This window comes from Lineus longissimus, chromosome 2 (assembly GCF_910592395.1).
Source record: "Lineus longissimus chromosome 2, tnLinLong1.2, whole genome shotgun sequence".
Lineage (NCBI taxonomy): Eukaryota > Metazoa > Nemertea > Pilidiophora > Heteronemertea > Lineidae > Lineus > Lineus longissimus.
The window spans coordinates 13,784,141-13,811,388 of NC_088309.1; the positions used below are offsets into that span (position 1 = coordinate 13,784,141).

Genomic DNA, 27,248 nt, shown 5'->3' on the forward strand with positions numbered 1-27,248 from the left:
TCAGAGTATCTGAAGTCTTATCAGATTCTTCGCAGTAAACTACATTCCCAAAGTCACAGAACTCTTAATATCCATGGCCTCTTATGGTTTGTATCTGGTCCAGCCTCCTCTTGCTTCGATAACTGCCTCCATACGCGTTGGCATGGACTCCACAAGATTATTCCAGTATCCTTTATCCTGACAGAGGGCGTTCCAAGTGTCCTGAATCCTGGTCCAAAGTTCATCAGTATTTGCGACACCTTCATATTCAATACTCTAACCATAGCAGCCCAGGCGTTTTCGATATGGTTCATGTCACAACCTTTTGGTGGCCAGTCAATTACTTCGAAGGGTTGAGTAGCGTGGTAGCCCTGGATCATGCGAGCGGTATATATGGGGGATCTGTCGTGCTGAAAGATGAATCCCTCTGAGATATGACGTTGCATATCAGGCAGGTGTGCCTCCAGTACTGATGTTGATTGAATCGCCCATGTATCCGGTGCAGAGAACCATTGCCACGGTAATCCATCCAGCATGAAAGGTTAATGCTGTATCGACCACTTCTTTGGCATTTCTTGTTATTTAGGGAATTGAAACGCTCCCTATTACACGACGACACCAAACTTGACCACATTCTCCGATCTGGAAGACTTTCTCGTCAGTAAAACCAACTTTTCTCCATTGCTCTACGGTCCAGCGCTGATGTGTGTGGGCAAAGTCTAGGCGCTGTTGCTTGTGACCTTCTGTTAAAACATCTTTTTTGGCAGCGATTCCCCCAAATAATCCAGCATCTCTTAGACAGCGCTTTATCGTTGCTCGACTGACAGGTTCTCGGTGTTCCTGCACATCGACTTGGTGATGTTTTGGTAGAAGGAATGGCTCACGGCGTGCTTCCTGAACTATGCAACGATCCTGTGTCCGGTTTGTAACCCTTGGACGCCCAATCCTAGGCCTGACATCAGTGTGTCCCTCTTCCAAATGACGGAGGATCCAATTTTCCACAGCACTTCTACTGCAACCAACCTGATCAGCAATATTTCTATATGAAATCCCTAAGTGACGCAAGGCCAGGATTTGCTGTTTTTGAGCTTGGGTAAGCTCAACGTCATCTCTAACTTTCCCCATCTCTAGTTCAGTGACCACACATTTCTTATGCACTACATGTATTTCAATATTTAGAATGGAATCCGTTCTTATTTTCATAGTTACACAATTAGACAAAGGGCCAATACCTAAGCCTTTCATCTTATCTCCCTATTTGGTCATTGGAACTTCATAACTGAAGATTATGATGATTACATGTGTTTGGATGAAACTGACATCATGTGACAACACACACACTTGTTATTCCATTCAAGTAGCTTTGTGAAGGCAGGCCTATTACACTTGGCTGCCAGTAGAATTAGAACAAGGGACCGTATCATTGGGAATTTTTGTGTAATGCAGAACCTCAGCGCGAAAAGGCACCAAATAGGAGAAAAAAGCTCAATATCATTAGAATGACCAGTGATTTTGAGTTGCAAAGCTGTTTTTATAACAAAATGAATATTATAGCGAAAAAAAGCAGAGAAAAGTCTGTTAATAAAAAAAGTTGAAAAAATATGCCCTTGGAAATTGCATTGCAGCATCATTATGTCATCACACCGGTCAGCAAAATTAGTTTCATCTTGTACCCAAAAAGTTTCTCCACTTATTGATAGTGGTCGGGCAATTTTTGGCCCAGTGGTTTTCGAGAAAATTGGGAAAAAACTGGTGTCCATAAACTTTTGAACATGATTGTACATGTACATCGAATTCTAACAACCATTCAGTGTGTCACCCGGGTCTTTTTTGATCTGACCTACTTTTCAAGGTCTCCCAGGTCAAATGTACTGTAAATTGGCCATTTTGGGGAAATTGTAATTGCTTGGACCTACATCAAACCTTACACTACATGACACAATACCATGCTCTTCATAATCCAGTTCATATTAGCAGTGCAGTGGTCATGAAAAGGTTAGTGTGATAGAAAAACAGGCTCACCGTATGTTGCTTTATATACCGTGTACATATAGTCCACATTGCATACGACGGAATGAGATCAAATTTTGGTAAGGTGTACAGTAAATTGAGGTGCGTGATATATAGAAAAATGGCATGTATTTCTTCAGTGGTTTTCGCAGAGGCTATGGAGGCAATACAACTGAAAGTTCTGTATGCTGTCTGCTAGGCTATTGTCATGAGCACAGTCCTCTATATGCTCATATCCAAGGTGTCCTCTGGTGGCAAGTCGAGATCACTCGAATGACATTAAAAAATCTGGGACCAAGAACTAACAGCAAGGCACAATGTCAAGAAAACATTCCACCCACACCTGGTTATATCAAGGTCATCAAAAGATACAGTGGTGAGAATACATACATTTGGTTCCATCATCAATCAGTATGGCATGATCATAACATCATCACAATACACGTAGAGATACAAGTGCAAAGCACAGGGAGATTGACTAAAAAAACAGCATGGCAAAATAAAGAACTTGAATGGCAGCTTTGTGGGTGTTAAAAGAGTATGAATTTTGTTTTAGTTATTTTGGGAATCTTGGAGTGATACGCAAGTATAAAGCTACAAAATTTTAGGCAAATTCAATATGAACTGGGCCCTTTTTCAGACTAATTCTGTGAGCTAACGCCAGGTATGAAAAGTATTTCCAGGAAAGAAAGCATGCGCGATGTCTCTACCTTTTCGGGAGGAAACTCCAACATTTTTGAAATACCCAGTGTCGGCGTGGCCCCCAAGTGATCCACTGAACAAGTTGCATACCAAATACCCAGGATTTTAAGCTGTATGTTACACATCTGCAACAGAAGGTCGTGGCATCCAATCATCTTCATCCAGAGGAGATGTTTGTGGGGTGGGTCAATCTAACGGAAACCCACACATTGACCATTTTAGCTTCGCTCACAATTTTTAATTAAGGAATTGAACCCGAGGCGGAGGACCTTGGTTGAGTTACCAAGACACTCGAGGGTGGAGCTAAAATACAGTCCAAACCCTCGCCTGTCGGCTCGGGTTTGGACTGTATTTTAGCTCCACCCTCGAGTGTTGGACTGTATTTTAGCTCCACCCTCGAGTGTCTTGGTAACTCAACCAAGGTCCTCCGCCTCGGGTTCAATTTCTATTCTAAAATACCTCAAACTTAAAAAGATAGGCCACGAAAATAACTTGAATATGTGCGAATTTGGCAAATTCCATCCATCGCCGGCCCGGCCGGAGCGCCGGTAGCGCCGTTGTTTACATTATGTAACGGCAACGTTATAGAAAATGAGACATGTACATTTTGTACAGCGCGCATAGGAAGTCCGCATCCGCTCGCTCAAGTGATGCTAAAATCCGCGCAAATGGGCTATTTGGAGCGTTTTTCTCGGCAAATATGTGTAGTGCTCATTAAAAAACTTAGGGTGGTTGATGCTTCCTTGGCTGATTTGTGTTTGAAGCAGTGTTTTGAGAGCCTCAAACTTCTGAAGTGAGCTGAAATTCCATTGACGTGACGTGTGCATGGTTTCCACATTTTAGTGCAACCCGAGGGAACTTTGGTAGAGCATCTTGGTTGCGTGTCCAAAACACTCCGCTCTCAGAACGAGGTTTATGTATTTTCCATTTAAAAGTTGACTTTACGGTACCAAGGTATTTTAGAATTGCCATCGAAGCACATAGTATACTGTCGTTCCTACGTTAAAGGCTTTAGTGCCTGACTATCTCCGGAAATCGTGTGAAATGTTATCTCGACAAGCTGTTCAAGTAGTTGTGGCTGCTGCGCATGTGCACCAGTGGCAAAAGTGCTCGCCGCTTTTGTCGATATCGACTGACGTCGACATTAGCAGGCGAAATAGTGCTCAGTTAATTCAGTGATGTTCACAGTTTTTGATGTCACACTACGCTTGTAAACAATCTGGAATGTTTTATGATACTTCTTTGCCATGATTCTGTCAGTTATTTTGATGGAATTGAGCGAAATGAAAAATATTGAATTGATATCGCATATTTTTTTAAGAAGACAGTCAGGACAGTTTTCTACAAACCACGGTGAGTGTGAATTTTCGTGATAGTAATCGTCCATCAAATAGTGTAAAAACACTGCATCAGACAATTAACCCATCAGAGGCCAAGAAAATGGTGTTAAGAAATTATATTTGTGGTATTAGTTTGGGTGATTATGGGGAGAACATGCATCTTTTGAAGCAAACTTGTCACGGTATAGCAGGTTTTGTGTTTTGAGATTTAGTGAATCCTCGACTTGGAATATTAGTCGGTGCAAAGTGTGGTTGTGTCAAAACCACCCGACATATCTCTCGCGGGGTGAAATTATAGTTGAACAACAAAATGGTGATAATTTTTAGCTGAGTTTGTCAGAATTTATCCCTTGTGATGATCCATAAGTTCGGTGATATCGACAATGGCCGATTGCCATTCAACAAAATAGCGAATTCCGACCAGAACTTTTCATCACAAATGTGCATTCAAAACGCATATGAATGACTCATAATCAACCAGGCTCCGCTCATAGTATATACACTCACTGAAAATAATTGCTGAAACCTCTGTAAACATGTCATGAGTTCTGAAATCCTCCTTTCTAAAGGTCATTTTCATCTCCCTCAATCACCCCTGTAGAAATGTACTGTATAGCCTGTATCAGCAGTGTGTATGACTGGTAAATGTACACACAGTATTCAAACCTGCTAAATCATCATCTTCAAAGGTATTTAATCAATATTCTCAATCATATCAATCAAGTTCCGTGATGATTAGCACCTAAGTAGTGTCTGTTGGTCTTATATAACTTCGTAAGCAAAGTAAAATTTTTTCTCAATGTTTTACAGGTATGATCCACTGCTGCATTTCAGCGTGTTCAATGACCATATCACAGACACAGATGACTGAGAGTGAGAGGAGCTCAGCATCACTCATAGAAATGAACACTTTGCACCTCCAACGACTTTTCAACATCAGTGCTCACTCTTTCATCAGAAGAACTAGTCGACTCAGTATTTCATTCTATTTCTGTCACTGTAATACTTATAACTCAATAAAGAAAATATTATGTCAGTATGTTTCCCTTCTGCTCTATAACTTCTGAACGACAAAATATTTTGGATTGAAATTTGGTGTGCTGATAAAGGGTGGGCCAAAGGTGTGTCGCGTCGAAAAATCAGCCGAGTTTGATTCTCCATTTGGCAAGTGTTAGAACTCGCTTAATATTCGTCTGTTCTTTACCATATTTTTATGGTAGACTAAGCTAACATAGATACACAATATGTCATCCGGATTGTTAGTTTCATCTATTTTTCTGTCCTATAGAAAAATCCTTCCTGAAAATCATGAAAATTCCCTTCCGCTTGGTAACTTCTGAATGACAAAATATTTTGGATTGAAATTTCGTGTGCTGATAGAAAGCAGGTCAAAGGTATGTCGCGCCGAAAAATCGGCCGAGTTTGATTCTTGATTTGAACACCAGGGGGCCAAAACCAAAAAACACATATAAAGTACCTTTACCAATTTTTTATGGTAGACTAAGCCAACAAAGGTACATGATAGATGACACAGGTTTTTAGTTTCATCCATTTTTCTGCCCTGTAGGGGGCACTTCCTGAAAATCATGAAAATTCCCTTCCGCTTTGTAACTTTTGAACGACAAAATATTTTGGATTGAAATTTCGTGTGCTGATAGAGGGTGGGCCAAAGGTGTGTCGCGTCGAAAAATCGGCCGAGTTTCATTCTCAATTTGGCCACCAGGGGTCAAAAACCAAAAACACAAAGTGTTAGAACTCGCTTAATATTTCTCTGATCTTTACGAAATCTTTATAGTAGACTAGACTAACAAAGGTACATGATATATCTCTCGAGTTTTGAGTTTCATACATTTTTCTGCCCCATAGGGGGCACTTCCTGAAAATCATGAAAATTCCCTTCCGCTCTGTAGCTTCTGAACGACAAAATATTTTGGCTTGAAATTTGGTGTGTCACGTTACTGAATCGGCCGAGTTCGATTCTCGACTTGGCTACCAAGGGCCGAAAAACCAGTGCAGTGCAGTGCTGTGTTACCAGTAGCCTTACCACGCTTCATGCTGATTTGATGAGTAAATCATGTGTAGCAGTGTATTCATGTACATACATGACGTGTTGACAAATTTCATTGGTATAACAGCCATTTTTTTCTTTGGTTACCTTTGTTTTTTCTGATTTTATTTCTCTCCAAACTATTTAAATCAGATTCACAATATGCATGTTCTATCTATAGTCGCAGTTGACAAGTTCACGATTTTACTTGATCTGATGCATTGGAGCATCAGACAACCCCGATTTAAATGAAATTTCATAGATGGATTCATACCAGTGACTTGTGAGTCCTTTCAATCCATAGACAGAGTGAGTCTCTTCCAATATCCTGCGCATTGTTAAATACAGTGCCGCCACAAATTCTTGTACTCTATCACATCTGCTGTTTTTGTTCCTTACGTTCAGCTTTAATTACAGATGGCATAGCAACCATCCATTTGGTATGCACACATGCACACCCCCCCCCCCCCCCCCCCCCCCCCATAGACAATTTTATTACAAGAATGTACAGGAGTACACTTTTATAGGCCGAAATTCATACACCCTCTCTGTGCTTGCATACTAAGTGGATGGCCCCATAGTCAGAACATGTCTTAATGTATGATTGTGACCATTTCATGTTTGAACATCCATTGACACAGTCACAGTCTGACACAGTCTCAAGTTAGACTGCTGAGAGAGGTTTTATACAGACTGTATAAAAACTCCCTCCACTGCCACACCATTTACTTTTAAAACAGAGCATGCCTCTTCCACATTTTCAAAATGACCCCCTCCCCCCATGGAAGGAACGCTACCAAGGATTAGATCTTGCAACTCCTCCCCCAAATTTCCTACCTGATGATCGATATCCCTAAAATGGGACACCCAACTGAACCATAAACTTCAGTCAATGACAGCCAACAACACCACACGGATTCAAACTACACATTTTTCAAAAAACACCCAACAGCGACAGGGGACATTCAGTGCTATGCTAGAGGTCGTGTGGTGCCTCGACAAGGTGAGATTACTCCAATGAAATTAAAGAATCTTGGAGCAAGAACTAATGGCGAGGCACAATGTCATTATATATATATTTATCCTCAAGAAAACACCCCACCCACACCTGGTTACATAAAGGTTATCCAAACATACTGTGGTGCGAATAAATACATGTGGTTCCGTCATCAAACAGCATGACACCATCATAACATCATCACATTGCACGTAGAGATACAAGTGCAAGGCACATGGAGATTGGCTCAAAAAAAAGGATGGCAAAATAGAGAACTTGAATGGCAGCTTTGCATAGCCAGGTCTAGAAGTATGTATAGGTTTTGGCAGTTACGGACCGATAAACAACCGGCCAGAAACTGATAGTCACTAGTGTATTGTGCAGTTCGTACCTCAAATCTATTGCCGCGATGACCTATGTTTTGCAGTACACGAACCGAAATAAACTACGTTGTGGACCTAGGTCATTTAGAGTGCTGACCAATGATCATTGAGCCACGCGACCCAACCCGAGGTGTCGATGATACGGACTGACACGAACGGGGAAAAAGGTGAAGGGCCACGTCCTCACCAATTACATGATGCCGGGCGGGTGGGGTAAACATTTATTTAATTCTGAACACAGAGATATTTTGGCCTTCATTGTTTAGGAGTCTGTTGTATCAAATTTCAAAATCTTGCAAATTCATCATTGGAGTCATTGCTATAAATCATTGCAGTGCTTTTGATCTACACACTTGCCGCTGAAACGGAACAGTCTGGTGTCTTGACCAATAGGCTTTCACTGCTGATCATGACGTCAGGAGACAGCTGTCAATTAATGACAGGCCGCATGAAATTCAACTTTCCTTCATTTTTGAAGGAATTACCCATATCTAGTAAAAGAAGTAGTTAAATAGTAAACATTTCACCCAAATTTTATTTGCGGACTCTCTCAAAACAAATATTTGAGATGAAATAGTTTTGTTGACAAAAAAGAAGTGTAAACTTCACGCTGCAACTAACCTATATGCAAATAAACACCTGTATCTTATCAATATGATGTGTACCTCAGAGTAATCAACCTATAGTTTGGTTGCTCAGTGCATATACACTGCACATTTTTTGGGCAGTTCATCTTTGAGTGAAGTGTGTGTTCCGTGGAATGCATCATTGAAAATATGTTGCGTTAGAAGATATCACTCAAATTTTGCTGGAAACAAATGTATCAACATCGATTTGTGTCATGTGTTGTGTCCTCGCATTTCATTTGGACATGTGGCACGGCCTGGACTACCGGTTTGGACAAAAGAATTATTTTAGATCATTTTGGATGGGCTCTTTTGGATAGATACCGACAGGGGATAAGATTGGGGATGATGTTTTAGAAACGGTAAAATAAAGGGCCTTTTTTTAATCCGCCACCCGTCCTTTTCACCAGTAGTTTTCCTGCAAACGTCAGATGTCATTCTGTTGTGCAATGACTGAACCGGGCCTCGGTCAATGCCGGTCATCACAGTCACGACACGATAGAATCCGCCTAGAGTATTGATGTTTAACTGAACCGAACCAGCGATACACGGATTGAAGAAAGTCAATACACGAATAGATAAAATCCGAACTACGAACTGACGATTATTAGGAGAAGGACCGCGGTTCGGTCTGTGATTTGTCAGTTCGTTGTCATGTCGTACTCTAAATACTGGCGGTACGGACCAACCAGGAATTGATTAGAATACGGTACGATGCGGTACATACTTGTGGACTTGGCTCTAAAGAGTATAAATTTTGGTTTAGTAATTTTAGAATCTTGGAGTGATATACGCAAGTATAACACTGCAAGATTTTAGGCACATTTGATACAAACTGGGCCCTTTATTAGACTAATTCTGTGAGCAACCAGCAGTTATGGAAAGTATTTCCAGGAAAAAAGGATGTGCAACATCTCTATCTTTCGAAGGAAACTCTACTTACTTACTTACTTTCCGCAACGTTGCGACCTAGGTCGTAATCAGTGCGATCATTTGACTCCATCTGAATCGGTTGGTTGCAGCACCCGCAGGTCTCCATCCACGTCAACCGCTTCCATCCACCTCTTTCCTTGTCTGACCCTTCATCGTTTCGCACCCGTCATACACAGATCCCATTCCATCAATGCTCTTGGTAGTGTGGTTGGTTCCACTTGGCCAAACCACCTCAATCCAGTGGTTGTCCAGTCCTGGCTCGGATAACTGTTTTCCTGGTCTAGTCGAACCACAGAACCCCAAGGATCCTACTGATGCATTGGGAGTAGAAGGCAAGTCGTCCCTCATCTGCCCGAGTGATTGCCCATGTCTCAATTCCAAACAGTGGGGTTGAGATTACTACCGAGTTGTAGATGCGAACCTTCGTCCGGATGTTGGTGTTGCTCTTCCATATTCTCTGAAGCTGCCCAAAGGCTGCAGAAGCTCTTCCTATCTTGATTCTGATTTCTGTGCCCACCCGATTGTTTGTTGTGACATGCAAGCCTAGTGCTTGAATTTGTCCATCGTCTCCACATCGTCCTCCTCGATTTTGATTCTGGCACCATCTCTCATATTCCGATTGCTTTGGTCTTGATTTTCTTAGACTAAGAATAATTACAGGTCTCACAGCAAGCTGTTCCACTCAAAACTTGTATCAAGAATCAGGTTATACACCTATTGTTGATAGACGTAAACTTCAAAGACTGGTCATATGTTATAAAGTAGTTCATGGGAAACCCCTTCTGTCAGACTTGCTCCCTCAGCGATTTGTTGATAAACGTTAAACCTAAGAAACGAGGATGATTTTGTAGCCTTCCTGTGTCACACTGAAACATCTTGTCAATCTTTAGGGGAGCTTATACAATACCGTGGCGTCCGTTTCAGTCGTCGTCGTCGTCCGTCGTTAACTTTTGACAAAAGAGTGGCACGTTTCTTAACCATTTACCTAGAAGGTTCATACTTGGTGTGTGGGTAACCCTAGGCAAGACCTTCTTTCGAAATGAAAATTAGCGCAATTTGACTGCTTGACTTCCATAAAGGTGGCGCTCTTTGAAAACCTATATAGCTATATCTCATGAATGCTGCTTGCTAGAAATATGAAATTTACCGTGTATGCATCTCATAAGGGTGCTTGAAATATAACCCGGGTTTTTATTTGACCTACTTTTCAATGTCACAGAGGTCTAAGTTCGCTTTCGGCATCACCGTTAGGTAATAGCGGCACGTTTCGTTACTGAGTTGAAATCTTTGTACATATGTACCCCTAGGTAAAATAAACTCGGAGACTAAATTTGGATGTCACTTGATTCATCAATTGGCCACCAGGGGCCCAAAACCCGAAACACAAAAAGTGCTATCTCTCCTGAACTAAAGGCTGCATCATTTTCAAATAGTTATCATAGGTACATCTAGTAAGGATACATGACATAATACCCAGGTTTTAGATTTGACGTCCTTTTCAATGTCACAGAGGTCAACATTAAAAATTTCAACAAACATGGCGTGTTTTCTTACAGTGTGACCCAGATCATTCTAAACTTGTACAAAGATGCCTCTAGGCAAGTCCCACCCAAACGTTCAACTTCAATCCGGATTTGATTACGAATGTGGCCACCAGGAGGCAAAGTTAAAAAATCATGTAAGTATTTTTGTGAAAACTAGAGCTATGATGTTGATCATATGTGGTGTAAAGGTAGCCACATGCATCTCCCTTCCATGTCGACAGGTGAGCACAATGGCCCTGGCCATTTCATTTTTTCCTGCAACTATAATAGGCTGGAAAGGACTGCCTTTGTATGTAAGAAATGCTCCTTCCTTAGGTGTTTTTAGCTCAGCTGACAAAGTCAGCGGAGCTAGTCAAATAGCTATTCGATTGGTGTCCGTCCTTCCATCCAGCCATCTGTAGACAAAGTTGGGCATTTTGTAATCATACAACCGAGGCACTTCAAATCTAGTCTTGCTTATAAACACCGCAGAAAATGTTGCTTACGGAAAAAAATTTTGGCGATTCGACTCAAATTCAGCTCCCCAGGGGGCAAAATGCGTAAATGAAAAAACAATTTTTTGACGCTCTATTCCAGCAGATAAAAGCTTAAAATAAAGTTGAAAAGGTCTTCATGATACAGAAGTTTTGATATAAAATAGATTAGTGTCGGTTTATATCACCAGTTGGCGGTAGTGAGCAAAACTGTTGTTTGACCCCGGATGACCCCGCTTTAAATTTCCCGCCGAGGTTACCTGGAGAACTATCATCAAGAAAATGGCGGCGACCTTTTTATTTCTACCGGAGCGATGATTTGTAAATGACAAATTTTCTTATTTAAAGGATAGCTCCTGGAATAAATCGTTGGCAGCCTTTTTGAACGAAACCAATGGAAATATATTAAATGAGTATTCCTCTTTACCACAAACCTTTTGAAAGTGGAAGAAATATAATAGTTCAGGGAGAAAAATTGATATTAATAGTCCCTATTTTACTGACATGGACAGCGCCATTTTGAGTCAAATTTCCCTCGGTGATGACGCGGTGTGTGCAATGGCAGTGATTGGCTGAAATTCCGAAGCACCGATCGTGCATATTGTGGGCTTGTCACCGCTTTTCGCGCGTGCGCAGTGTGTGAATCCATGTCAATATCCGTTTCTTCGCGATCTCTCTCGCATGTCTCAAGATTTCACGCAATTAAATCATTCTAATTTCGTTTTATTTGGACATTCGCGTAATATATGGATTGCTTGAATGCAAAATGCCTCGGTGCATAGTCCAGTTTGGCCATCAACATCGGGTCCAGCTGCATCTTCAATAGCTTGAGCCATAGTGTCATTGCCGTCAATGACTCAAGCTCCCCCTCTTCATATTCCGGCTCAAACTGGTAGCCCTGTACACCAACATTTCCCCCTACATCCAAATCTTCATAACTCCCGCTGCTCATCGAAGTGTCACTGCTGTCAACGTAGCTTTCATCATCTGAAGCCCCCTTGATAACAATACAATAACACGATCTCAAAATATCAATCGGCTGACTGCTATTGTGACAATACTGACAATGTGAATTGCACACGTGACGTCACGATTCTCCGGTTTTGGAGGAGAGATCGCGAAAAAAGTGAGAAAATGGCGCCCTCCATGAACTCTGTGTTTAGTGGATTTAAAACACCTTTATTGGTACAAACGCAAATTTTTGAGCGATATACAGTCCTATATTGGAATAATAATGATATACGAAATATGCAGGTGCGTTAGTTTTCCCGATTATCGCTATAGCGATTTATTCCAGGAGCTATCCTTTAAGCCTTTACGGAAATGTATTTTGGTACGAAACTTCACACGTTTATAGAAAAGATCAACGAGAATGTGTTCAAATGCCCTCATAACGATGAGTTCAACGGAATTTGGTCAAAACAACCTTCGAATGGAGTCAACTTTCTTTGCGAAATTGAAGCGACGACATTATTATTTATCGTTATTTATGCAGATCTGAGTCCAGCTGATGGGTGATGTTCTGATTTGTGTTCAAACTATTGGAAACTTCGGAAATTAGTTCTATTAATTCTACTATTCTGCAGGAGTATTATTATAGCCATTGATGTTGACAGCTAAAAGCACGAAAACTTTGTTGTTGATCGTCGGGGCGGATTGATATGTGGTTGTGCGTCCATTCAGTTAGTTTGAGAAAAATCATGATCATAAAGATGCGTGTTGTGTTATCATAACCGGAAAATAAGTTGAAGTTATTATTAGTACTACGATTCTTACATGAGTAAAAAGTAGACGTTTTAAGCAACACAATAATGTTACTCCCGTAAAAAAACTGTCAATTCTCCTTACCACAGAAGCCAAGCCATTGCTGTTATAGTGTTAAGTTATGCAGGGGCTTAATCAATTACCTGCACTCCCTGTGGGGTGAATAACATTACCTTTTGAACAGCTGGCTGTAGGGGGATGATTGGAACAGCCGGTATACCTGCTGACCTGCTGAATCCAGGTTAATGTTATTTTCAATCCACGATTGCAGGTCACCTGATTTTCGAGATTTCGCGGGAAATGAAATTGTAAACAAACGCATGTGTGCAGTTCAAATGTAAACAAAAATGTATTTTTGGTACTTTTGGTTGCTGGACTTGGGTTTTCCCGCAGTTAGGAGCTGGGGTCAAATTGGTGGTCAATTGTTTATGGGTGCTGTTTTAGTCAGAGGTAGCCCTTGATTATGAAGGGATTTTCAAATTAAGGTGACCATGGTCTTTTTATGTGCTCACCACAGCTTTCAATACTTGATGTATATGAAGAGGCGTGCGGAACCTGACATGGCCTTTCCAAGGAGCTCCTCACGGTGCTGAACTTCTAGCTTGCCTGTCGACGAAGTGCCTTTTTGGCCGAGACATTGCTACATGTAGGAGGAGCACGCATTTTAAATTTATAGTAGTGATAGTACAGAGTTGGTTCGAGCCATTTGGAAGCCGACATGTGAAGGCCTATCTGGGTTCTCCTTCTTCTCCGTATAAAAAGGGGCATATTGCTGACTAAGGAACAAGGCATATTGACATTGCCTCATCATCTCTATCGGACCAATTGATATACTTTTATATGCACGCATACATCACGCCATTTCAGGGTCCGAGTCTGTGGACAATTGGTTTGATTAATTTGTCTCTTCGATATTGCTCCTTTATTGCATTAGATTTTCATTGAAATTCAATCTATTCAAGATGTAGCCAATTTGAACCTGTCTGCGCCAAGGATAGATCGACTCACTAGGGATTCGCAGAAGAGCACAATCTCATGACCCTTTGTATTGTAAATTCCAACCACCTGCAGGACAGGTCAATTTCTCTCAATAAAATTAATTTTGTTGACTCCTGTAATCTTTACCTTATTAAAAAAAAGACAGTGGTGTTAGTCCCAAACTGGTCATTTCTATTTATTTTGACCTCTGTTAAATCAGGATACCTCTCAATTACAGACAGCATTTTGTATCCTTGTGCTGTACAACCCAGCCTGGACATACCACAGTTGTCCATGGAGAAGTCTCATCCTCTCTGACACTTCTTTTCTGTAAAGCTACCGATACAACATACTGAACTAGGGATATATTCCGTTGCCTCCTGTAATATTTACATACCATGGCTGATTAGTTCAATCATATTTCATCCAGCTGGCAGCTCTGCATTGGAAATTTTAGTGGTATAACGTGTTCTCTTGACCTTCAAACAGTAGTATAAAGCCGATATTTACTACTTTACACCCTCAGTCCTATGTTATCAGGTCATCCAGCTGAGCGCCAGGCCCTTGGGCCTCTTGTTAAGAAATTACTCCAAGACATGTTGTTGACTGCTATTGCTGAGCCACCATCTTCGTTTTATTTCAGCACCACCAGAGAGGGTAGTATTTTTCACTTACTGACGGTTCTAGTGGTTTAAACAATGATTTATATGTTAACCATGTGATTGAAAATCCCAGTTGTCAGTTTTGTCATCAAAATGTTATTGAAGATTCATTGCACTAGTCCTTTGACTGTACTCACTTCATTAACAGCAATATGAATTTTTCCGAGAACTTCGACTGCAATTTTCACCATCCCTTTTACTTACATTGCAAGATTTCCTTTTAGGTAGGGAGACACTGTCTCTATCAGACAATAATTACATCTTCAAAAAAGTACAAAAATTTATTGTAAGCACGTAATGTTTCTCTCGGATATGATTTCTTCTTGGTAATGTAGTCTATTGCTACATCCCGTTTCCACTCTGTTTTTTGTGCCAACATTGAATTTGTAAATTTGAAACTTTAGAGGGCATTGGATGTAAGCATTATTTTGCTTTTTTATACCCCCTTTCCTAAAATGTATCTATAATATTGAAAATATTTTTAAATAAAGATGTATGTATTTAAAAAAAGATGCCTCAATCATATCCTACGGGTTTTTGATTTAATCTTCTTTTCAAGGTCACAGAGCTCAATTGATATAAATAGGTCGCTTGAGTGTAACTATGGCGTATTTCTTAACCACTTATGCTATGAACTTGAAACTTGGTACACATGATCCCCTATGTAACCTCTGACGTTGAAATTCGGTTTGATCTGATACTTAACTTGGCCACCAGGAGGCCAAAACTGAAAAGGTAGAAAGTGCAATATCTCGTTTATTAGTGACTTGTTTTCAATAATATTTAATGGTAGGTATACCAGATACCAGGATGCATAACTTGATACATACCGATTTTGATCTGACCTATATACCATATATGTAGCATGTTTCTTCACCAGGATGAATTCTTAACCACCAAATATCTATACGGTGAGCATAATGCCCCTTGGCCTGTTCATTGTACTTATAGCCAAGTATAAAGTAGACTTTAATCCATACTTGATATAACAGATATTATCCGATATAAAGACAAAATTTACATCTACTATATCAAACTGAAACTTCTGTTTCAACGGAATTCTATATATGCGAGGTATACTGTATATCATATGAGTGGAGTCCAGGTGAATTTACAAATTTCAAGCCCAAGCAAATCACAAGGGTGCTAATGTTTTTGAAAACTGTGCATGCCCCCGGATAATGTGATATTGAGAAGTAGGTCAAGTCTCTCTTAAAGGTGACTCATTTTAGAACAAATTTTATGGTAGGTCCTCCTAGCAAGGATACAACACATATCGTAGGGTTTTTTTTGTTTTGACCTCATTTCAAGGTCAGAGAGATCATATGGCGTAAATTGGCCATTTGAGTGTAACTATGGCATGTTTCTTAACCTCTGACACTGAAATTCCATTCGATATGATTCTCGTCTTAGCCAAAACAGAATAAAAGAAAAAGTGCAATATCTTGCTTAGGGAATCGCGCCCAAAGTCCGCGCGCGAATCGGGGCGAAAATTCGCCTGGTCGAATATTGCCACACTCATTTGCCTATGAATCGCTTCCTGCTTTGGTGATTCTATTATGATCAGGTGAAAAATCCGACTGAATAAAAATCGTAGGCAAAAATCTATCAATAATCGCGCTTAATTCGCTCTCACCAACCATCAGAACAGAGCGAATATTACATGTGTTGTAGTATGGGAATTCCGACATCAGCTCATAGCAGACCAAACAAAAACACGAACTGGAATTCCCTGTCAACCCGACTCCAGTAATCAAATACATCGCATCTATCCAGGAGGAGCTGAACAAATTTGGCACAGAGCATTGAGGTTGTTAGTAGTATGGTATGCATTACGAAGGATTGTGGCGGAAGGTACCAAATCATACAGCTAATCATAGTTAGGGTTATATTTTCGAGTCTCAGCCAACCAATAAAGATCGTTGTAGTATCCGGTCATACTTAACAGCGTCCACCAGCGCCCAACAGCATCGACCAGGTTTAAAGTCAGTTATAAAGTCATCAAAATAATAAAATTTAATGGCCATAAACTTAATATTCGTGTACACCATAAAAACACATTTCCTGAAAATTTCATGACTTTTGGTTGTAAGATGAGGGAGATGTCTAAAATCACAAGGCTCCTGTTGTATTTTGAAGCCCTGTCATTTCCTCCAAGTCAAATCCAACATGGTCGTCGACTGAGTGGTGGAGGCTGGTACATTAAGACAACAGCTCGCTAATCTAGCGCACAAATGTCACGAAACGATCAGGAAATGTCCTATTTATTTCGTTTATGACCATTAGATTTTATTTTGATAGCTTTAAGTATGTTTTTAAACCTGGTGGACGCTGTTTAGTATGACCCGATTTGTTTACGTGACTGCACTTTTCCGCCGATAAAACAAGGCGAAAGCCGCTGCAAAATCGTTCCGAATATTGGACAAGCCTGCAAGAGCCACCAATTTCGTAAAATCGCTCCATTATTGCCTGGAGCGATTTTTGGGGTGAAATCGAAGAATAGGCGCCATTGTGTGCGAATTTCGCATCTGACATACCAGCGATTTCATATTATCGCCTCACATTTCACCGACGAATATCACGTGCAGACTTTGGACGTGATCCCTTATTATGCCCCCGCTAAAGTTGGGGCATTATGTACTTGGGCGGTTTCCGGCCGCCGCTGCGTCCGCCGCATTGAATTCCAGACTATAACTCAAGAACCCCTTGATCGGCTGACTTGAAATTTTTAGGGGGTGTAGGCCTAGTGTGTCAAAGGGTCCCTATTGTTTTTTGGCGCGTTCCAAAATCCAATATGGCCGCCAGCCGCCATCTTAGATTTTCGCATTCCGCTCGTTTACTAGAGAACCAGAGGTCCAACAGTCTTCAAACTTTTGTGGTGTGATGGTCTATGGTAGGGGAGGTTCCCTATCGCTTTTGGGCCCGACCCAAAATCAAAGATGGCCGCCAGCCACCATCTTAGATTTTCGCATTCCGCTCGTTAACTGGAGAACCGGAGGTCCAACAGTCTTCAAACTTTTGTGGCGTAATGGTCTATGGTAGGGGAGGTTCCCTATCGATTTTGGACCCGACCCGAAATCAAAGATGGCCGCCAGCCACCATCTTAGATTTTGGCATTCCGCTCGTTAACTGGAAAACCAGAGGTCCAACAGTCTTCAAACTTTTGTGGTGTAATGGTCTATGGTAGGGGAGGTTCTCTATCGATTTTGGGCCAGACCCGAAATCAAAGATGGCCACCAGGTCCCCGACTTAGGATTTGTATTCCGCCCCGTAAATAAGGAACCGAGTGAGTGACAGACCTGAAACTTATGTGGTGTTATTACCTAGTGTAGGGGAGGTTCCCTATCCATTTTGGGCCCGATCTGAAATCCAAGATGGCTGCCAGGCCCGACTTGGTTTTTCGCATTCCGACCTGTAACTCAAGAACCAAGTGAGTGACAGACCTGAAACTTATGTGGTGTGATGAGGTTGTGTAGGGGAGGTTCCCTGTCGATTTTGGGCCTGACCCAAAATTCAATATGGCTGCCAGCAGCCAACTTAGATTTTGGTATTCCGATTGTTAACTGAAGAACTAGAGGTTTGACACACTTCAAACTTTTGTGGTGCAATGGTCATTCAGGGGATGCTCTCTATCAATTTTGGGCGTGTTCCAAAATCCAATATGGCTGCCAGTAGCCAACTTAGATTTTGGTATTCCGATTGTTAACTGAAGAACTAGAGGTTTGACACACTTCAAACTTTTGTGGTGTGAGCGGGGGCATACATTCGCAATTTGCCCCAATTGCGTTAAATATTTCTAGTAAGTAAATTGCTTTTGACATTATTTTTAAAGCAGGTACTCCATGCAAGGATACACCTCATGTTTTATGAGTTTTTGATTTGCGAAGAGGTCAAATGGCTAAAATTGCCTGTTTGAGTATAACAATGAGACGTTTCTTAACCGCTGAAGCTAACAACTTGAAACTTGGTACACATGACCCTCCAGGTCGGATAACCTCTGAAACCAAATTTCAGTTCAATATGATTCTCGACTTGGTCACGAGGGGGTCCAAACTTGAAAGGTAAAATGTGCCATATCTAATTCATTTAGTGACTTGTTTTCAATAATATTTTTATGGTTTATTGTAGATTTGACCTATATACCATACTTTAAGCATGTTTCATAACCAGCATGAATTGCTAAACACCAAATCTCTATATGGTGAGCACAATGACCCCTAGCCTTTTCATTTCCTTTTTGGTTTTTGGCTCACCAGTATGGTGAGTCTATATAACACCGCAGTGTCCGTTGTCGTCGTCTTGCGTCGTATCCTATTTAAAAAATAGTGGCACGTTTCTTAACCGCTGGGGCTATTACTCAAAACTTTGTATGCTTGACCCCCTAGGTCAGATGACCTTTGACACTGAATTTCGATTGATTCTTGATTTGGCCACCAGGGGTCCAAAACTGAAAACATAAATAGTGTGATATCTCACTTATTAGTGATTTGTTTTTGATGACATTTTTATGGTATGTACTCCTAGCAAGGATATATCACATATCATACGTGTTTTTGATGTACTTTTCAAGGTCCCTTCATAATCAAGGGCTAGCTCTGGCTAACGCAGCATCCATAAACAATGTGCCTATCGGGTCCCTCTGAATATCCCTTCGACTAGAACATTTTCACCCCATCAGGCCCACGGGGTACTTGCTGTACTAAGAATATGTTCTCAATCTCTCCCAAAATAGCTTAGTCTATGGGCTATACATGTATGCTTTAACGGGACAAAGCACAATACATGTAGATCCCTTAACTTGTTCTGTGTAAAGAGCTAGCTAGTAGAAAGTTGCGTATTGGTGGATCAAATGGTCACATGCAAAGCCATCAACTGGTCAGAGGGGTTGTTTCTCTCAGTTAAAAGTGAATAAAGCAACTGAAATTAACATGAAGTTGGAGAATAAATAGCATCGGCAGGTACCTGAACAATTGACCCTGATATTTGTTTTGCATTTGGTTTTATTTCGGTATATTTCCGCGCTGTTGACTCAAAGAAAACACACCCATATGCTTATGAGAACTTCTGTTGACTTTTGACAATCTACCTTAACCCTTTCGCTGCGGATGTACGCATTTTTGCGACCAAAAAAAATTTCCGATCTGTGCGGATGTACGCAGAACTGCGACTTGGGAGAGACCTGAATCAGACGATGTTTTCAATAGCAAATTAGTACAGTAACTTGTCGCTAGGTGTCCTGCCATGTTGTTTACCGCTAGAACTTCCGATTTCTTGGTGAAAACTTCGGTGTTTTTATTCAAAGTTTAGGCGATATTTTGAGTCCAAAGTTTTGTAAACAAATTTAAATGCCTCAGTCACGTGTTCGACGAACTGCAGTATCAATAATTGATGAAATAGTGAATTCGAGGCGTTAGAAGACGAGTCTGATTAGTGATTATGATTCTGAACATAATGCCGATGTACACAGCGTGCATGGGGATTGAAAGTGTGCATGATTCAGGGTCCGAGGGGGATGATAGTGATAGCCTGGGTCAAGATGAAAAATGGTGTTTTTCTCCTCGTTGATTAATACTAATTAGCGTTATTTAGTTAATTAACATAATTTCAGGTGATTGACAAATGCATAATTTGAAAGTCAATGCTGTCCCCAACAACCTTTTCCAATAGTCCAAAGCTCTATCTCTTCTCCTTCAGGCTGTATATTGGCCTCAAAGTTACCTATGTTAAAATTGGCTTTCACAGTATTTTTGGGGCAGCAAGGAATCAATATTGAAATAATTTTGAGCGGCGCAGCGAAAGGGTTAAGATGATGAACATGCCCTCGTATGGAAGCAACAAAAAATTAAAGCCTGCCAAGACATACTCTGTATCAATGATGACTCCCAGGAGAAGTTTTGTTGTCATCCGATCTAAACTGACGGAGGAGTTAGATTACAAACTATTACACCTCTACGTCCATTATAGTAGTGATTGCTGTGAAAGTCTGACTGTATATACTGGTTGCCCCAAGACCCTGCATCAACTGACTGGTTTGTCACAACCTACACATCAAACAAATATACATATATATAAAGGTCCTGACCAAGTTACTGGTTGTCCCCAGCATTCCCACTAGGAAAATAACATAGGCTTACAGAATGCGCACATAACCTTTGCATTGAAGGCGAAAATAATTAATTGCTTTCAGAGAGCCAAGGAAGTGATTTCTTAACATTTCCCGCCGTGTTCATCGCGCTGCAAATGCATCGCTTAGGCCTGTGCTGAGCAACTCTTTGTGGTGCAGGTACGCGATTGGAGATTTGTTAACATGAGTACACCACGTGCTACTGGGAGCGGGATTGTAATCTAGTGATATTGCATACGAACCCAGGGCATGAAGACATGTCGACCCCAGGTTTTTGGCTCACCGTAGGCGAGTCTATATGATAGCTCTGTGTCCGTTTTCGTCGTCGTCGTTGTCCGTTGTATCCTGTGGCACGTTTCTTAACCGCTTGTGCTATGAACCGGAAACTTTGTATACATTATGCTCAAGGTCATATGTACCCTAACACTGAATTTCCCTCTGGTCTGATTCTTGACTTTGCCACCAGGGGGCTAAAACCGAAAAGTTAAAATGTGCAATATCTCATTTATTACTGATTTGTTTTTGACAAAAATTTTATGGTGGGTACCCCTAGCAAGGATACATCACATATCATACGGGTTTTTGATATGACCTACTTTTCAAGGTCACATAGGTCAAACTCTAAAATTTCACCGATAGTGGCACGTTTTGTCATTATTCGTCTTATAGTCTTTAAAATTTGGTATGTAGACACCTGTTACATAGCTCTACATGTTGACAAAAAATCAGGTCAATGTGGCGTACTTTTCAAGGTCACAGAGGTCAAATGGTGTGAATTGGCCGTTTGTGTGTAAATATGGTATGTTTCTTAACCACTAAAGCTATGAACTTGAAATTTGGTACACATGACATGTAACCTCGGACACGGAATTTCGATCTGATCTGTTACTCAACTTTGCCACCAGGAGGCCCAAACTAAAATAGGTAAAATGTGCAATATCTCGTTTATTAGTGACTTGTTTTTGATGATATTCTTATGGTACTTACTCCAAGCAACAATACATCACATGTCATACCGACTTTGGTTTGACCTATATACTATGCATGTACAATGTTTCTTAACCTGGATGAATTCCAAAGCACCAAATATCTATACGGTAAGCACAATGGCCCCTGGCCGTTTCATTCAAAAGTGGATTCATTGTGTGATGGGTTGCGGTAGTCATGAAACAAACATCTTGACCCACTAAGGGTTAATGTCGACTACATCGCATGCTAATTCTCATCTGGCATCTACACCTACACACTAAAAACTAAGTGGTTGAAATCAACTATAATATATGGTCATATTGAGCTATATCCAGTAGTTCGATTAGGGACAACAATCCAGTAGTTAATATAACCATAACCACATGGTTGACATGTCAACTTTATCTCAATAGTTAATCTTCGCCAATTGTATTGCTGCCTTTGCAACGATATAATTGGGATTTTAACTATTGCTCTTGTTGCTGTTTCAACATATCAAGTGATTGTTTTAACTAAGTGGTATTTTTCACAGTTCAACAAATTTATTGATTGTTTCAACCATATTGTATTGATGAAGTTTCCGCTGGTCCAATTGTTGTTTCAACTGTATGAAATGGTCTTTGGTCTAACCACATTATTGGTTGTTTTAGGGCCTCGCTAACGGGGCGCACGGGATTGCACAATATTTTGACAGAGTTGAGGGTGGATCATGGGCAAAGGCTTTGTCTGATGGCCCTTTCATTAAGGCCCGTGGTTCGAATGGCTCATGTTTCAAAGTTAGAAGCAGCGATCAGCAATTCAATGGTGCCATTATCATCATCATGGTCTGAACCATTGAATTGAATAAGATAATGAAGTGTTTTGGAAAGCCTCCATCCAAGCCAATTTGACTAAAAAGATTGCTGTCTAATGAATTTTTGGGGAATTTACTCTAGCACAAGGGCTACAAATTGGACACAAAATAGATAATTATGGATTATCTACCTGCAAACTCTCGTGCCTTTGTCTGTAAGGTCTTGCTGCTATAGTACACTCCCTTTTATCACGACCTGCAGTCACTGCATCAATTATGAAGATGAGTATAGCAAGCGACCCTGATAGCCAGATATCAAACTTGGAAACTTGGATCTATAGATTGTTTGCCCCTGACGAGCCTAATCCATGCTTGTCAGTGGTAGAAAGCAATTTTAAATTCATGTTTGTCGAATATTTGGACATGAGAGTTAGGAACAACACTTCTGCTGAGGATTATGGATGGCTGAGAAGAGCGTTTACTAGTGCATTATTATACTTAAATAAAGCATACCCGGAGAAGAGCTCGAGATTGTCATAATGAAGTGGAGCTTTATCCATGCTTACTACTGCTATTAAAACAACATCATAAAACCATGGCCTGCTTAGGCATGGATTTGCCCAAGCCTCATTGAACAAGTTGACACAGGGCTTGATGGTGTGAATTGGCATTGTTTGGTTATACTAACACTCGTCCAAAGAGTCAACTTTACACCAGGGTAAAATTTTTCTTTTCCCTTCGGGTAAAAAAGACTTTCCATCCTGTGTCTTCCTACTCGCTCTCTAAACCAAGTGAAAAGGTCTTTTGTAAGGATGTGTGCACTTGAATTGGAAATTTTCTAAATTGCGAAAATACTTTCCAAACATAAATTCAACCTTGTCACAACCTTCGAATTTGTTATCACATTCATTATATGAAGTTATATGTACAACTAGATGGACCAGGTGAAGCTCCTTGATAAAAACGCCTCTAGTCTTTTTGATACTGGTGTAACCTCGCCTGCTTTTATTTTTTTCAGGGTTCTAGGTCACCAGTTCTTGCACGTGTTCCATCACCACAAGAGTTAGTTTACCACACTCAGGCAATCATGCAGAATGCATTGATAAAGAAGCAGCTTGAAGACCAGAAGGAGCGCTTCATGAAGAAACAGCAGCAGGATATTCGGGCCAAGTCTCCTAATCCTGTCCCCATGACTATCAGTAGTGGTAATGTAAGCGTTTCAGTGCCAGTTCCCACCATGTCCATAGCAGCAATTCCTACAGTAACTGAAATGACCCAGATGCAGATGCAGACAAGCATAAGCCAGATGCACATGCAGACAAGTGTTTCAACACCAGTGTCAGCTAAGCCACCACCTACTGTCTTCACGCCCACATCAGTTATTATCAAGATGGCGTCAGACAAAGCAGGAAAGGATAGAGAAACTTCTGAATCCACCGGTAAACACATTTTTTAATGACAATTTTTCAGTTTCACTGACCAACAATCAATCTTGTCCCTCAGACTCATTTTGGAGGTTCCTGCCAAGTTAACATTCATCTAGAATTTGAGTTAATTAGCAAGTTTTCTCGAAAGAGGGAAAGGGTTATCTATCAACTTTTTACAGCCAAACAAGCCAATTAAATGATAGTTATATATTGCTTGGGAAATCCTTTTTGTTGGATGCACCAGTCCTCAGTGTTGTCCAGTAGTGTTTAGGGAAAAATGCAAAATAATGCAGTTGCTTTTGCATAATCTCTTTTGGCTCTTTTCCATTGTTATGCAAAATTCACCTTTTTGGCCTGACAGTCTTTACCATGGCGCAGTGTTGGTTCTCCGTCTGTCTGTCTGTAGTTGCAGTGATATTTTTATTTTAGCAGCACGTTTTTCAACTGCCAAAGCTTTTTAGCTCACCTCTGGGGACCTTATACGATACCGTAGCGTCCATTGTCGTCCGTTAGCGTAGCACATTTCGTCACGGCTAGGGCTTGATGGCTAAAACTTGGTGTGATGGTAGCTTTGGGCAATATGCTCAGACCTGTTTTTCTTTTTCGCAATATGCCCTACTTTCTGGCCTCCAGGCGGCCAACTTGAAAATGGTTGTACGTAGAGTGACAAAATTTTTATGGTGGGTGTATCTAATATGGTTAAATGACATATCACCCGGGTTTTTGATTTGACCTACTTTTCAAGGTCATAGAGGTCAAAGTTCACTTAATCACCGATAGTAGTACGTTTCGTTTTTATCTAAGCTAGAATGTTCTGAACTTGTGGGAACATATATCAAGGGACCCTTTATTCTACCCAAAAAATACGTCTCGCTCGGACTTCAAATATGGCCGCCTGGCGGTCATCTTGAAAAGTAAACGGATTGAAAAGTCGGATTGCACCCAAATTTCATGTGATTGTATATCTATGTACCTTCTACAACATCCCTGATTTTCTAAGCGGCTATCTTGAAAATTAAACTAAGTCCTATTACTCCGAAACTAATAATTTGATTGCAACCAAACTTCATGTGATTATGTATCTATCTACTCTTATTGATATCCCAAATTTTAAGTCAAATCTGAAGACAAATATGGCCGCCAGGCCACCATCTTGAAAATCCAACTAAGTCCTATTACTCCTAAACCGTTCAACAGATGTAAACCAATTTCCATGTGACATGAACACTCTCCAATAACCCTGAAATTCAGTCAACTTTATAACCAAAATGCTATACTTAGATGGTACCGGTAATTTGCTTTTGTGCCATTGAGCCGAGAAGAATAATATTATTCAATGGAATCAAAACAGCTGAAACTAGCCAGAAACTGTTCTCCCATATCCACTGCAAATGACATGCATTACCCGTGGTGAGCACATGGTCCCTGGACCATTTCATTTAGATTAAATTACTGGCATTTCTTCGTTAAAGCCTTTAGTACCAGACTACTTCTTAAAATCATGTGAAATTTCATCTCATCAACAAGCTCAATGAAGCAGTTGTGGTTGCTGCGCATGTGCACTAGTGGCAAAAGTGCACCAGCCGCTTTTGTTAATATCGAGTGACGTCGACATGAGCGGGTGAAACAGTGCTCAGTTAGTTCAGTAATATTTCAGTTTTTGATGTCACATTACGATTGTTAACGATCTTCAGTGTTTTATGACACTTCTTAGCCATGATTTTGTCAGTAATTTGATTGAGTTAGTGTAATAGAAAATGTTAAATTGATATCACGTATTTATTCGAAGAAGACTGTCACGCCAGTTTTCTACAAACCACGGTGAGTGTGAATTTTCGTGATAGTAATCGCCCTCAAAATCGTGTTAAAACACTGCATCAGTCAAAATCAACTCATCAGAGGCCAAGAAAATGATATTAAGATAAATTGGTGGTATTAGTAATGGTGATTATTGGGAGAATGTGCATCTTTTGAAGCAAACTTGTCGTGGTGTCGCAGGTTTTGTGTTTCGAGATTTAGCAAATCCTCGACTTGAAATATTGTTGCCTGGCCTTGATTCTCTGATGTTCTTTTATAAGCATTTGTCAATGTAAAGTATTACCACGATTCATGCACGTTTTCATACGTGTGGACAACTATTTGTAAGACATAATCATAGGCATAATCGAACTCTTATATCATGTACATAGGCCTACCCGATTTGATTTGTATGTGTTTTGGCGTTGCTAGCCAGCTGTTGGTTGTGCAAGGTTTCTCAGTTCAGGAATAGCCACCAACAGAGGAACCCCTATTTTGATGAGCTCCGTCTCAAAATATTAAAAGTATCATCTGCACATCATCAAGTGTTCAAGTCATTTTCATCTTCAGACTACGAGGCTTCATCACAATTGAATCGTTTCCCACACGAAGTCCACCTCAGTTCTTCTACCGGGCTGAGGGAGGGCAAGGACTCACCAGCTGAGTAGCCAGTCGAAAACGTTACAATATTCATCAGGCCTTAGTGTGGTTGTATTAAAACCACCCCACGTATCTCTAGCTGGGGTTAATTATAAAGTCTATTTCCGAAGAGAGTGTGGCGGCAAACCATCCACAAAGGCAGTAGCTATCGCATTGGAATGCAGTGTTATGCTTATCACCACATGTGTCCTACTATGCTATCAAGTGGCTAAACCCCATTCTGATTTTACCAGTGAGTCAACCTTGATGATTCAAACAAAATGAAGCAATCTTCAGATCCCAGAAGCCTGTACCGGTCGGTACCATTAATTCATTCCGATTCAATCTAAGTTTACCTACATGTTGCTACACATCCTACATCATTGTAAGCACTTTGAAAGCTCAAACCATGCTATAAATACTCTGACCGAGACAGGAAATTCCCAGTAAACTGTGAGGTCCGCTGTTTCCAAGCAAAACAATACCCTGTTCTGAATTTTAGAGTAAAATGTTCATATGAATGCCTTATATCCACTTATCATCTACACATAAATGTATGCAAGCAATCAAAATGCTATATTCCAAAAAGTTTAGAACAGGCCATAGCTACCTGAAACTCCAAGGAGAGGCTGGGGATGCCCCAGATATTTATGGCTGACTTGATAAGTTAAGTGGCTGCTCAGCAGGGGTCTGTTTGATGTAGCCGCCACACTCTCTTCGGAAATAGACTATAGTTGAACAACAGAATAATGATAATTTTTAGTAGAGTTTGTCAGAATTTATGCAATATCCATCCCACATGATGATCCGAAAGTTCCGAGAAAGCAGCAATGGTGGATTGCCATTCAACAGAATAGTGAATTCAGGCAAGAACCATTCATCACAATGTGCGTTCAAAACACATATGAATGACTCAAAATCACCCAGGCTCTGCACATGGGATATACTTTCACTGAAAATAATTGCTGAATTCTCTGTAAACTTGTCATGAGTATTGAAATCAACCACTTTAAAGATCGTTTTCATCTCCCTCAATCACCCCTGGAGAAATGTACTGTGTA

The 27,248-nt window shown here is 40.6% G+C and overlaps 1 protein-coding gene across 2 annotated transcripts in view; it reads left to right on the forward strand.

Moving 5' to 3' along the window:
• Nucleotides 1-27,248, forward strand: part of LOC135482658 (eukaryotic translation initiation factor 4E transporter-like) — a 270,349-nt gene that overhangs the window by 186,736 nt on the left and 56,365 nt on the right. For both annotated transcript variants that reach the window (XM_064762908.1, XM_064762909.1), the window contains exon 15: nt 23,343-23,763. In XM_064762908.1, the coding sequence (XP_064618978.1) occupies nt 23,343-23,763 (421 nt within the window). The remainder of the gene's footprint in view (nt 1-23,342; nt 23,764-27,248) is intronic.